At 42.9% G+C, this 12,946-nt stretch overlaps 1 protein-coding gene across 1 annotated transcript in view; it reads right to left on the reverse strand.

Moving 5' to 3' along the window:
* LOC119286854 (protein ILITYHIA-like) overlaps positions 1-10,121 on the reverse strand; it is a 23,838-nt gene extending 13,717 nt beyond the window's left edge. Inside the window, exons 1-24 of the mRNA XM_037566321.1 lie at positions 9,885-10,121; positions 8,181-8,554; positions 7,961-8,092; positions 7,414-7,795; positions 7,048-7,191; positions 6,784-6,968; positions 6,502-6,628; positions 6,339-6,412; positions 5,631-5,707; positions 5,506-5,542; positions 5,173-5,339; positions 4,873-5,056; positions 4,727-4,804; positions 3,786-3,905; positions 3,641-3,700; positions 2,658-2,780; positions 2,259-2,334; positions 2,006-2,184; positions 1,178-1,483; positions 955-1,071; positions 764-865; positions 553-693; positions 266-430; positions 4-147 (exon numbers count right to left, since the gene is read on the reverse strand). Of these exons, the coding sequence (XP_037422218.1) occupies positions 4-147; positions 266-430; positions 553-693; positions 764-865; positions 955-1,071; positions 1,178-1,483; positions 2,006-2,184; positions 2,259-2,334; positions 2,658-2,780; positions 3,641-3,700; positions 3,786-3,905; positions 4,727-4,804; positions 4,873-5,056; positions 5,173-5,339; positions 5,506-5,542; positions 5,631-5,707; positions 6,339-6,412; positions 6,502-6,628; positions 6,784-6,968; positions 7,048-7,191; positions 7,414-7,795; positions 7,961-8,092; positions 8,181-8,554; positions 9,885-10,014 (3,624 nt within the window). The 5' untranslated portion in view covers positions 10,015-10,121. The remainder of the gene's footprint in view (positions 1-3; positions 148-265; positions 431-552; positions 694-763; positions 866-954; positions 1,072-1,177; positions 1,484-2,005; positions 2,185-2,258; positions 2,335-2,657; positions 2,781-3,640; positions 3,701-3,785; positions 3,906-4,726; positions 4,805-4,872; positions 5,057-5,172; positions 5,340-5,505; positions 5,543-5,630; positions 5,708-6,338; positions 6,413-6,501; positions 6,629-6,783; positions 6,969-7,047; positions 7,192-7,413; positions 7,796-7,960; positions 8,093-8,180; positions 8,555-9,884) is intronic.
* Between the last annotated feature and the right edge of the window lie 2,825 nt (positions 10,122-12,946).

Here is a 12,946-nt window from a genome sequence, read left to right on the forward strand (position 1 = left end):
AACAGGAAGATCTTTAGAGCCTAAAACATCTGCAACCGAGTGGAGAGCTAATGCAATACCCTGTCTTCCAAGCCAGTTTGTATCTCCAAATTCAACTCCAGGACCAAGATCTTGAATGTACAACGAAAAAAGTGTAGAGAGTGTATCCTGCCATGACCATATTAACAAAAATTATTTAGCCAGTGCCACAATAGATATTCTGGTGCCTCTGCAATGACACTAGTACACAGATAATGCAGCAAAATTCGCAATACTTGAGACTTACTTGTATTTTGTCTGGATTTTCATCCAATGCAGCCGTCAGAGCCTCAGCTGCAGCAGCTCTGACATTGTGATTTTTATGGGAAAGTGCATCAAAAATGCCAGAATAATCAGCACAAACATCAAAACCAAAGCGATCCCATAACTCCTCTGCTAATTCAGCTACCGCCTAGATAAAGTATGTGTGTCATAGAGTGCAAAAAAATTAGGATTCTTGCAAAAAAAAGTTGAAAAAAAATCAATGATGTAAGAAGGGCTAATGGTAGCATTTAGTAGGAAGGTGTTACGAACCTTCTCCGGATCATGAACAGCAATCCAGAGGCTGGTTGAAACCTGCAAATCCCGTTGTACAGAGTGGCTAGGAACACACTTTATAGCAGTTAAGCAGGCAAGCCTAACATGCACTTCTTTTGCATATACCCCAATAAGAGCCTGAATAAAGAAGAACAGTGTAAGAATTAAGAAACAAACTACTAAGCTTTTAAATGAATTAAGAAATAACCTGTGCTAAATCATCACGTTTAAGACCCAGGCACAACTCATTCAGCATAGGTCCAACTGAAGGATGATAAGCAGGAATAGTACTTAACACATGATAAAGAACCTAGCACCACCCAAAAAAAGTTAGTGAAAATAACAGGAGAAAAAAGCAATGCAAACAGATATTTCAAAGAAGAGTTAAGAATGTTTAACTGATAACATTCTAGGTCGAGGTAGAGGTAAAATTGGATCCATATGCATAGATAGTATCTGAAGCACATCATCATGTAGAGATGTCTTTTTCGAAGAAAGAAGGATCCTCTCCATTATCTGACCAGAAATGAGTACATTAATGACAAGAAATTGGGGCAAGGGAAAAGCCAAGAGGAACAGAAGTTAACTTATCATAGGACTACTGATGAAATTGAAGAAATACCGGAAAGACAAAAGTAAATGAATCTGCTGGAAGAGGTCCCATTCTGCATGCAGCTGTCAGCCCAGTTACAATTTTTTCAAAGAGGCCAGATGGCGGCCTCTTTTTGCTATCTTCTTCCATAATAATCACAGGCATAAGGTCCAAAACTGCTTCAAAATCTTCGACAGACATTACATGGATAGCAGCAGCAATCTCAGTCGCCCAATTGCAAAGCGGAGGGGCTGTGCAGCGAGCTAGCCTCAACATGGCACAAAATGCAGCATCACTTACTATTGGAGAACTTAGCAACGGTTTAATATAATTTACCTGCAAGGAAAACCATCACAACAAGGTCATATCTGGAAAAATATTAAATAAAAACCAAACAATACTAATAAATATATGCTTTATTAGACAATGACTGACCAAATAGATATTAACATAATTTTTAGTTGCATATCTAACATTCAGTTCATTAGCCAGTTATCCCTTGTTCACCTCTGTTTGGCTGTCCAAAATGTGTACCACTGTTACAACAAGACATAACACTAGGCCTAGGGCAGACGTCCATCTAGGCTAAACCCTTTCAAATTGAACATTTTTAATATACCTCGTGTCGTTAGAAATAAAGGGAAGAATTTTTGTCCAATTCACCTACATTGATAACTTATATACAAGCTACTTGACATTTTTTGGCAGCTTTTGGGCTTAAATACAAAGGCACTACAGAAGGTACTGTTTGGGAGGTTTTATCAGCCACGTTTGATACTGTGATGAAGCACAATAAAAACATGGTGTATGTATGGTAACAGAAATAAAAAGCTGGACAATGCAGATAGGATTGCTAACCAGATGAGGAAGTTGACCGTGAGTGAATACAGGATTAGCAATAGCCAATTCACCAAGAGCATCCAACATTAGCGCAAGATTCTCCTGCACATGTCCAACCTTCTCACGTATAGATGCTTCCTCCTTCAATTGCAACTCCCTGGCCTCCTCTTTTGCAGTCTTAGATTTGTCAACAGGAGCTGCAAGATTGTAAACATGAGTTTTATCGAACAGAGAACTAAACAACCTGTTCAAGAAACAACAGCCGAAATACCTGTCTTTTTTGTAAATTTCCCAGTTTCTCTCTTGCCAATGCTAGAGGATTCTCTCTTATCACTTTTTGCAGGCTCCTATAAAGTATTGCGAAGCCAAAATCAAGATTAGTATACAATATCACTATATTATGATGAGCCAGATGATTCTAGCTCCACAGCATTTGTAATGACGTAATAAGGTGCCAACGTGATATGGTTAAGCTATATTTTATCCGTTACGTATGTTTTTTCCACAACCTCACCGTGGTTAAATATTCAAAATAAAATGATACAAAATATCATGTCACAGAAACTAACAGAGAAAAGCAACATGATGTACTGAAATACAAACTTAATAAATCTTGCCCTACAGGATATTTTTTACTTTTTTATCCTCGGAAGTAAAGAACAAGAATTACCGCATCTTGACCATCATATGCACGAAAACGTCCCTTTGCAAGCTTTGTATTTTTGGAAGCAACAGCCTCAGCAACATAAACTCCTTGCTCAGTTGACAGCTGCCCCTCCGAAGTAAAGAATATCTACAATGGGTTAAGAATAACCTTTCAGCACATTCCTACAGTAGGGTTATCCACCCTAAGAGAGGAACCCGTTTGAAATAATAAGAGTTGATGAAGGCACGAAAATAACAAGTACAATGACGTCGCATTGCATAAATAAGGCTCAACAGAACCTTTCAAGCATGAAATATATCAGAAGGGTAGAGCTGTGTGTCATGACATGTAATTATACAGAAACCAGCGCTTAAGTCACCAAGACAGGTCAAGGTCAGGGTTAGCATGACAAAATTACATTAACCCATTTTCAACCTAAGATGGGTCAGGGTTCGCATGACATAATTAGTACATCCATTTTTTGGTGTGGTAATACCTAATTAAGCTGACTATGGCTTGCAGAACCACTAATCAAGACAGGTCATTATATGAGAAGATGAGAACAGAAAAAAGATGACAGTTTCATCCATATTCAAAATAGCATTAAACATTGGTCCAAAATAATTAGGTGTGACCTTAGAAATAAATATGGAACATCATGACCTAAGTACTCCCTCCGGTCCTTTTTAGTTCGCATATAAGATTTGTCTGAAGTCAAACCTTGTAAACTTTGACCAAGTTTATAGAAAAGAATACGAACATTCAGAATGTGAAATCAACAACATTAGATGCGTCATTACTTTAGTTTTCATATTGTATAAATTTAGCATTGTATATGTTAATATATTTTCATATAAATATGGTCAAACTTTGCGAAGTTTGACTTCGGACAATTCTTATATGCAGAGTAAAAAGGACCGGAGGGAGTACATGGGCCAAGTCATCACCGTAAGACTTTGATATCTTCTCTATTCAAATATAATTATCATTAAGCTCACAAAGTTCACCTTGATATCATTTTCAGAGAAGCCATCGTGCAAAGTGCGGTCTGGAAGCTCTATGAAGTGCTGGAAAATTAACAGTGTAAAGACACTGTTAGAAGAAGATATTACAAGCTTCATTTCAAACCCTGACTAGTAGAAAAAAATAGACCTTCTCAAACTCTACAAATGTATCATTGGGTGATATTGACATCAGCGTTGCTAATGAACATAGTGCTGCTCGCTGTTTTTGCTTGTTCGAACTAAATAGACCATCCTTTGAAAGCAATTCCTGAAAAGAAACTGTACTGGTCATCGACCCAAAACAAGCCGATGGTGCAAAGGGAAAATGTGGATAATAAAAGATACTATAACTGGGCTTCAAATAATTAAATATGGCAACCTAAGTACCTTTCAATAAAGCTGCGTGTTGGATAGGCCACTAGGGACCACCCAAAAAATGGTCGATTTTTCCCCATGAACCAGCCAAGGACATTCCCATTTTTTAATGTTGTTCATTTTAATATGTTTCTCAATCAAATTTTAAACAAACTAAATAATTCACATTCAACCATATGAATACATATAACTTTGCCAAGGAAACCAGAGCCTATGTTTTTAAAGCGTCCCTAAGGCGACGCCTAGGCGTCGAAGCGCTCCCCCTCCGCTTTGGAAAATCGACCGCTTTGGGCGCCTAGGCGTCCAAAGCGCCCGCCTAGGCGTCGCCTAGGCGCCAAAGCGCCCCCCCTCCCTAAGGCGGTAAGGCGTCGCCTTAAAAACATAGACCAGAGCAACTCAACCTATTTTGTTACTCGCAAATTAACAAATGCAACTAGGTTACTCACTGATGCTTAAAACCCCAAATCATAGAAAGTAGCATGCTATAACAAACTGGCACTTGAAAATACGAAGGAAATCAACTGTTCTTACTAGCCCGTTGCACTTCTATACATATGATACTAATTTCAGAAGGCATCAAATCAAGGCTTAGTATCTGCCTTTGCAGTACCAGAACACTAGTGCACGTTAATAGAAAGTTTAAGATGGTAGCTGTCAGAAAATAAAGGTAAGCCTGTAGCATGTTCCAACTAAAATTTCAAATTTCAGAATTACCTTGCAGATAACTTTAATGTTGGGGAAAATTAAGTCAGTGAAGGAGATATTTTGTTGTTTCAGCCTTTTCTGCAACCTCTGAAATTAGACAAGCAGCCAGTTAGACAGATCAAAATGTGGGGAAAAGATAGCTAGCTGGATCCAACCTTCCATACACCAGCAGGAGAACCAGAGCTTGAAATACAAGGGTGGTGGGAACACAATATAAGTCGAGCATATGATCTCTGGCTATGGTCAATTGCATAAGGTGCAATCAAGAACAAGCACTTCACAAGGACCTCAGTAGATGGAATAAATGGTAGTTGTAAATCTCCAGAGCTATCCATATCACTGATTGAAAAAGATAGTGTCAGAGATGCAAATTTAGAGGGACAAGATGAAGAAGAAATATCGACAGTTCAACACAGCCAGAGCAAGATGTCTTGCAGAATGCAGTAGTGCACTACCTTTGTTTCAGTATCAACACTCTCTCTCCAACTAATGATAACCAACTGGTGAACAAGAACAGAAGATCTTCAGCCAAGGCACCGGAACTTGAAAGGATGTTCTTAGTAGCATCATAAGCTATCTTTCTAACTGCCCAACTTGGATGGCAAACTAGATATATTAACACCTGCAGAAAGAAGAAGAAAAAAAGATTAGCACAGCCTACAGCCACATAACTGTATTCACAGGGTAAATACTTCCTACAAAAGCTGGTGCACATATCAGGAGTTTAAAAAAATACTTTACATAAGCAAAGTCAAAACAGTTTGGAGCATTTTGCCCGTTTAACATACCTGTAGCAATGACTGGGTTGAAAAATATTCCTGGATCCTGCAGTTCAAAAGAAATATAAGTCGAGGGAAGCAAGAGGGTGCTGCTCTAACACATAAAATCCAATTTAAGAGCACGAGAGCAAGACCGAAAAAGATGATCCACAAGCAGTGATTGAAGAAGATCCACGCATGTTAAGCAATCTTCGTCTGTCAGTTTGGAAAGCTGCAAACAAGAGATGGAGTGTTTAAAGAATCAATTGCAACAGCTTCATTTTCAAGGTAGCGTCGAAAGATCTGAAAACTTAAAACTGTTATAAGAATTTGCCGATTACCAAACCATACACATCCCTAAAATTTGCGAAGTTGATAAATAAATACTTAGGGCCTCTTTGGTTTGCAGGATTTCAAAAACGTAGGAATGAGAGAAACGTATAAATTGAATGTCATGGCATGTTGAATCCTACATGAAATGGAAACACCGGAATCTGTAATAGATGTTGTTTGGTTGCACCACAGGAAAAACAAAGGAACTTTCCTGAAGGATTTGGTGTATGCCCTAGTTGAGTTGTAACAAAGGAAAATTTCCATGAGGTTGGACTCAACGGAAAATTTCCTCTAGAATTGCATGCGAAGTGGATCATAGGGAACTTCCAGTATAGTTTTCAATCTTACAAACCAAACTAGCACAATATGAAAAAAAATTGAAGGATCTAATTCCTTTGAACCAAAAAACGCCCTTAAATAGAGCAAACTACTTCAAGATTTACATCATGAACCAGTCATGCAAGGGCAATAAATATGGAGTCAAGATAATATACTATTTTCGTTGGAAACTTAAAGGACGTCGGAGTTACCAACTGAACAGAGATCAGTGAGGGTTCACTTTGAGCAATCAATGTCCAGAGCTTCTCCTTCACAATAGAACCATCTGCATATCCATTTAAATGATATTTATGAGAAAAGATAATTCAAAGTATAAATAAATGATCATCGGTATAATAGGAATCATAGACATACCTGCTTTGGCATCAATAGCAGCAAGCCTCGATACTGCATAGAGTGCATAGATTCCATCCAACCGCTGTGTGGCCTTGCTGAAGCCAGTTTTTGACAACTGAATCAAATGATCCAGCAAATATGTAACCTGCGCACCCACAATTTTAACAATAATCAGTATGGATAAATAATAGTACGCACATTTCATCGGAGTCTCTTGTTTAAACCACTCTTTTGGAACAAAAATGGTAACTCAACAGGAAGATGGTTCTTTTTATAGACACCTCAAAGTAACTATGTTACCTTGGTCAGGGAATCAGACTTTCTGCATATGACTCGTATTAATTTTAGATGCCCCTTTCTTAAAGTGTCCTTCTCTTTCAATCCTGCAGTTATAAATGAAACAACATCTGGTTGTACAGCTTCAGATGATACTGAAGCCCATGAACCCAGAGTCGAGAGAGTTGCCAATTTCACTTCCTCGATACCTGTCACAAGATAGCAAAACCATGAATTTATGCAATAGGATGAGAGTATGAAGCACAAAATGGAACATTTGAACTTTACCATCACCCTTGTAACACGTTAGAAGAAAGCTGGATACTGAGGGGGCGAGTCTGCTTATTTGCTTGGAAGGAAATCTTGACAACTGCTCTAAAGCATTCAACATTCCAATCCTCTGGTATGGTAGTGATAGTTTCCCCTCTGAACCTGCCCAGATCAAGCTTGTTAAGATCTACTACCTCTGTACCAAAATATAAGACATTTTTGTAGGCTAAACTTTGATACGGAAGGAGTATATGAATTATATACTAGTACAAAATTTCAGTGTTAAGCACGAGTTAAGGTTGCAAATTTTAGAACATCAACTGGGGATAAGATAATATGAGAAGCTAACCAGTTTAAGAAAACAGAAATCTATATATGCCCTACCTCCTAAAATTGCTTTGATAGCATTGAACATGGAGGGTAGAGTGTCTGGATCGCTGGACTTATCACTTAATGTTCCTACAATATTCAAAGCATTATTCCTCCTCTCTTCATCTGAATGACGTGCCTGAGGCAGAATAACTGGCATGAACTCCATGGCATAATTGCTTAGATCCAAACGAACTGTCAATAGAAGATGTCCAATAGACTTTAGCACGATCTCAGGATTTCTTTTCAGCATCTTTATGCATGATGGGAGAATAACATTTTTAAAATCGTCATGCCCAATATCCACGAAAAGAGGTTTAAAAGCTTCACTGGCTGCTTCTGATGGACGGTCTTTTGAACTCAAGATGGTTTTGACATACAAATCAAGGAATACTTGCTGAAAAGAGATAGTAAATTGTCAAAAATGGAAGTAAACTTGGTGTTCAGAGGGGAGGAGGGAGAAAAGTAGGTTATAGGGTACCATAATTTTGGAGTGGTTAGATAAATTGACAACTTATAAATGATAAGTATAAATTGGTAGGCAAACAAGATGGAAGTTTACCTTATATTCAGAGAACAATGACGATGAAGTAACGGTGAAATCCAGTATTAGATTTATGAATGCAGGAGAATCCTTTGTTGCAATCCTCAAATCTTTGACCTCCTCTATGTACATCTTATACATTCCAACGGACTGGAAAATGAAACCAAATAAGAAACTGCCAGAAGCTAATTCCACTAAGCCTATATGCTGCAGTTATTCAGTTATTTCTGGAAAATACCTCAGAGAAAAGACGGATGAATAGTTGCTTGCAGGTCCGACGCTGACGAAAAGAACCATTCATAAGGACCTGAGATAACACTGCCTGTGCATTGGCCAGTCTAGAGAAACCACCTTTAGAGAGTGTGGCAAACTGGGTCCATTTCAGAAGATAGCATGACCATCTGAGAAGCTTGAAACAAGCAAGAGGGCTCGTAACCTTCAGATTCTTTTCCATAGACTGAACAAGTGTAGCAGCAAACGTCTTCATAAAGGTGGATTCACTGAGAGCCCGAATAACCATATCGTCTACCGCTTTCCTTGAGGCACGGTCATCATATAAAGGCAATGTCTGGAAAATGAGATCAACTAACAATGCGGTATCTGACGGCGACTCTGCAGGGAAAACAGAAAAACCTATGAGAAATGCATTTATGTTTTTGTGTGTAAAAGAAGTAACCAAACATTACGCAATGAATGGCAGAGATATCAGTTTAGATGCACGATAAGAATGACCCGGCAGAGCCAAACAAACAAGATTAAAAGGTAAGAAATACCAGTTCCAACAAATTAATGGGCTAGCCACCAGAAAAAAGTTGCAGCCACAATGCCTCGGGTATGTTACAAGTAAAAATATCTTAGCAATGCGAGAAACATATACTGAAATGAAAGATCTGGTGAGTGAGTCACAAAGGCATTATACATTATGACAAATAATCTCTTCTACTGTGATAACCTCCCATAATACATCCAGCAGGGTGCTTTATTCTTGTTGATAAGGAATGCATCTATGAACTGAATAATACTTCAATCACAAAAGAACCAGGTATATGTCAAGGGAGGAACACACTCTATTCTGGTAAAAGCTAGCTCAAATACAAGAAAAAGAATGGGTTCGTTGTTCAGCACTGCTGCCACTCGGTTACAGTTTGCAGATGAAGCAAAAACGAGATACAAAGCAAGGGGAATCTGAGGCCCAACTGGAGATTGTTGCTTTAGGGCAACCATTTGAAATCAAGCAGATGTAGTCACGGGTTCCTACAAGCTCTGTCCCCTTGGTTCAAAAATCTTACAGGGAGAAGACAACGATGCAATATCAAGCAAGCAACTCCAGAAGCTACCAATGACTCCCGCTTTACCCACCTACGGCCTACTTGTGATCTCAACAGCTAACGTCCCACTGCAGCTCCCGGACAGGAGCGGAGCCACCATACAAACTTCGGGTCCATGTGAACCCAACAAAATTCAGCAAACACAATACAAATCACTACCGATTTTGAGACCTAAGCCAGTAGTTTTGTGGAGCTGACGCCTATGCAGTGGGTCTGACCCTATGGTCTTGCCTGCTCGCGGATGATAACACGAGCAGCAAAGGCATCCACCCTAATCTCGGCCTCGAGTCCGCCATGGCGCAACGAGCACATCAGCACACAGGAACGAAGCTACCAAGCTACGATCCGCCGCAAGTCGAGCGGAATTTAGCAAACACACGAACACGCAGCACATCGCGGGAGAAGGGGAGATCCGGTTCTCACGTATCCAGGGCGAACCCGCCCGTCAACACTACGAAACATTTCCGACCGCGGAGCCCGCCTCGCTGCCAAAAGCAGGGAGGGAGCACGGGAGCGAGCGGAGGCGCACGGGAGGCTAATCTGCGGGCGGGCGGGGCGGAGCGCGCGATCCCTAGGGAGAAGCGCGGGGAGAGGGAGACGGCGCGCGCCGGTACCTGTGGCCTTCGCGAGGAGAGGCGGGAGGGTGTCGCGGAAGAGGCGGAGGCGGCGCGTCGCGGACGGGGTGGAGACCTCGGCCGCGGCGGCGCGCAGCGCCTCCTCCGGGGCCGCGTCCTGGGCGACCATTTCGCGCGGGCCGGCGCGCTCGCGTGGCAGCGGCTGGGCGGGGAGGGAGGCCGAGATGGAGCGGAGTGGCGTGGTGTGGTGCGGCCTGCGGCGGCCGAGGGAGGGGAGGAGGATGGGGGAACGCTGCGCAGGGTTGGGACTTGGGAAGGACTACGGCGCAGTTGTTAGGGGTTTTGGACTGGCTGCTGTGTGGAGCCCACTCGTCAGGGCGTGATTGGCTTGGCGTTCTCTTGTTTATTCTGTGGGGGTACGGGGGTATTATTTTTATCAAACTAGAGGATCCTATTTTGCCCATTGACCCCCAAAAAAAACTTATTTCGTCGCATGGCCCTTATTCACGCCTGATCAGCACGCGTCTCACGTGCACATGGCCGTGCCGCCCGCAAAGGCGTCTTTGGCCGACGCCAGCGTGGAAATCCTTGCGCCCCGTGCCAGACGTGTAGCCACAGTACGTGAAGAGTTTTTTCTTCACGCCCCAGGACGCGCCCCTGCTGGTGGCAACCACCAAACGCGCCCACCCAGAAGACATTGCAACAAGTAACACACCAGATCATTTAGGGCGTGTTTGGCTCCAGTTTGAAACAGTAGTCGCATTGCATGTCTTTCTTAACCCAGTCTGGTTGAGAAAAAACAAACCCTAATACGTCATATGCAATTTGATTGGTTGCCTGCATCCCTAGTCCCTGCATTAGGTAATACGCAAGTGCACTTTGTTTGGTTGGCTGCATTGGCCCTAGCGGTACATGAACACGGTGTTTGGTTGCATACGGCGTACATGTTGTGCTTACCTTGTATCCTAGTTGGTGAGCTTACCCACAATGATCACACCTAGCACACCAACGCCACAACATAGCAATAGTGACGAACTCGGCGAAAATGATGAAGTTCTTCAGCTTCAGGCCGAACTGACGATCCACCTTAGCAGCTTCCACTTTGACAGTTCCAACCTTGGCACTGTTGACACTGTTGCCTCCGTGCTTTCGCACCCAGGCGGAGTAAGCTTGTTCTGCTGCCTGCTTAGTCTTAAACCCTCTATAGTTGTTGTTGCTATACGATGCCACTTGTGCATTAGCTTCTTTTCATGAACTATAAACCCCTGGAACCTCACCAATGAACACAGCATACCACTTGCCCTAGCAATGCACAAGAGCAAGAGATGAAGCAGCAAATCAATGGAGCACAAGTAGCAAGCAAAGTAGCACACAAACAATAATGGAGCAGAAGAGAAGTAAAGCATGCATGCATGATCATACGGCATAGCAAGTTCTTCCTAACACTACCTTGGTGTTAACCTACCACCACATCCAAAAAAGGGTGTCGTCCTACCACCGCAAGTTCACCGTCACCGTGAGGGGTTAGTATATACCACCTCACCAAAATATACAGACCATCAAATAGTTTTTGAGCCCTAGCTATAGAAAATGTACGTCGTCATCGTCATCGTCGTCGTCGTCGCCACCACCATCGCCGTCGGGGATCATGCACGCTCACAGGCAGCACTACTCTAGTAGTAGTGCTTGCCCAGCCAGCTCCTGAGCCACAGCACCCTGTGAGCGTCAGCATTGCAACGAACCCAACACCCTGGGCCTTGTTGTCAAGCAGTGGGCTGAGAGCTGCCATGAGAGCCTCGTCGCTGAAGCCACCCTGGGTCATGACAGCGCCATACAGGTCAGGGTGGACGTCGAGGGGCTTGCACTCCCTGATGGTTGTTGCCACCTCCTTCACCGCCTCAGTCATGCTGCAGAAGACATTGAACTCCTCCTCCATCAGGCCTCCTCTCTTCCTCTTCCTATCAACGGGGTCAAATGGCTTGTCGAAGGGCTTCGTAGCGGGCTTGTCAGGGCCATAAAGGATCTCGATATCCGGGGTCCCAGGGAAGTCAGGCATGGGAGAACCAAGAGGCTCCCCCGAGCCCATGGCATGCTTCCCAGTTGCCAGCCCGAAGGAGAAGATGTGTTGCATCTGGTTGTAGTTCTGGATGGGTGTGTTGAGAAACTCAGCGTCCCTTGGGTGGTCCTAAGAATGAAGCACAAGTGTTGTTAGTTGCGATTAGGAGTAGGCAATGGTGGACAGTATGAAAAGGAAGAGGGCTGTGAGTTAACCGCGACATGGCCGGCGTAGTGCTCTGCCTCCAGAACTATGGAGCAAGTGTTCTCATCCCATGAGGCACCGCTAAGGTCTCTCAGCTTGGACACTTGGATCCGTCGACTTCTCCACTTCCTCAGGTGGTTGTACACCTGGGTGGCAGACACCTCTTGCCCACAGAATTCGAACACCTACTTCGCAACGGTGTTCAAGTGCACCTCCTTGAAGCCCCTGTCAGTCCTAACTCCACTAGAGATGAGCTCACACATCTTGTTCAGCACGAACTTGGACATGAACGGCTACCACTTCATGTTGTTTGACCTACTATCCTTCTTTGCCTTTGCTGCTGCTAGCTTGAGTGCAGCGGCAGCAGCAGCAGTAGTTGGCTCAACGAGCACTACTGGCACATAGAGGGAATCAGACTCGAACACCTCTAAATCAGGTGCCATCTCGGACATAGGCCGCGAGTCCTCGACAAACGATGGAGCAAACTGGCTGTCGGACACGACAAGGGCCTGACTAAGATCTTGCGTCTGCGTGGTCATGTCCTACAATCGTAGCACGCATTGACAGTGAGCATATCACACAACATACCGGATAATCCATGAAAGCAGGAGCATACATGTACATGGTTCATCACTATCATAGCAAGCACATGCTTCATCACTATCATACTAAGCATACCAGACAATCTATGAGCAGGAACATACATCTAGAACAAACAACATGCTACAAATGGACCGCCAATAGCTACAAATCACAGATCTAAGAATGATTCAACACAAGCACAAGGTCCAACTTCAAACTCTACTACTAATCTAGCCTACCACATTCTTGAACATCTAAC

Source organism: Triticum dicoccoides, chromosome 4A (assembly GCF_002162155.2).
Source record: "Triticum dicoccoides isolate Atlit2015 ecotype Zavitan chromosome 4A, WEW_v2.0, whole genome shotgun sequence".
NCBI classification, from domain to species: domain Eukaryota; kingdom Viridiplantae; phylum Streptophyta; class Magnoliopsida; order Poales; family Poaceae; genus Triticum; species Triticum dicoccoides.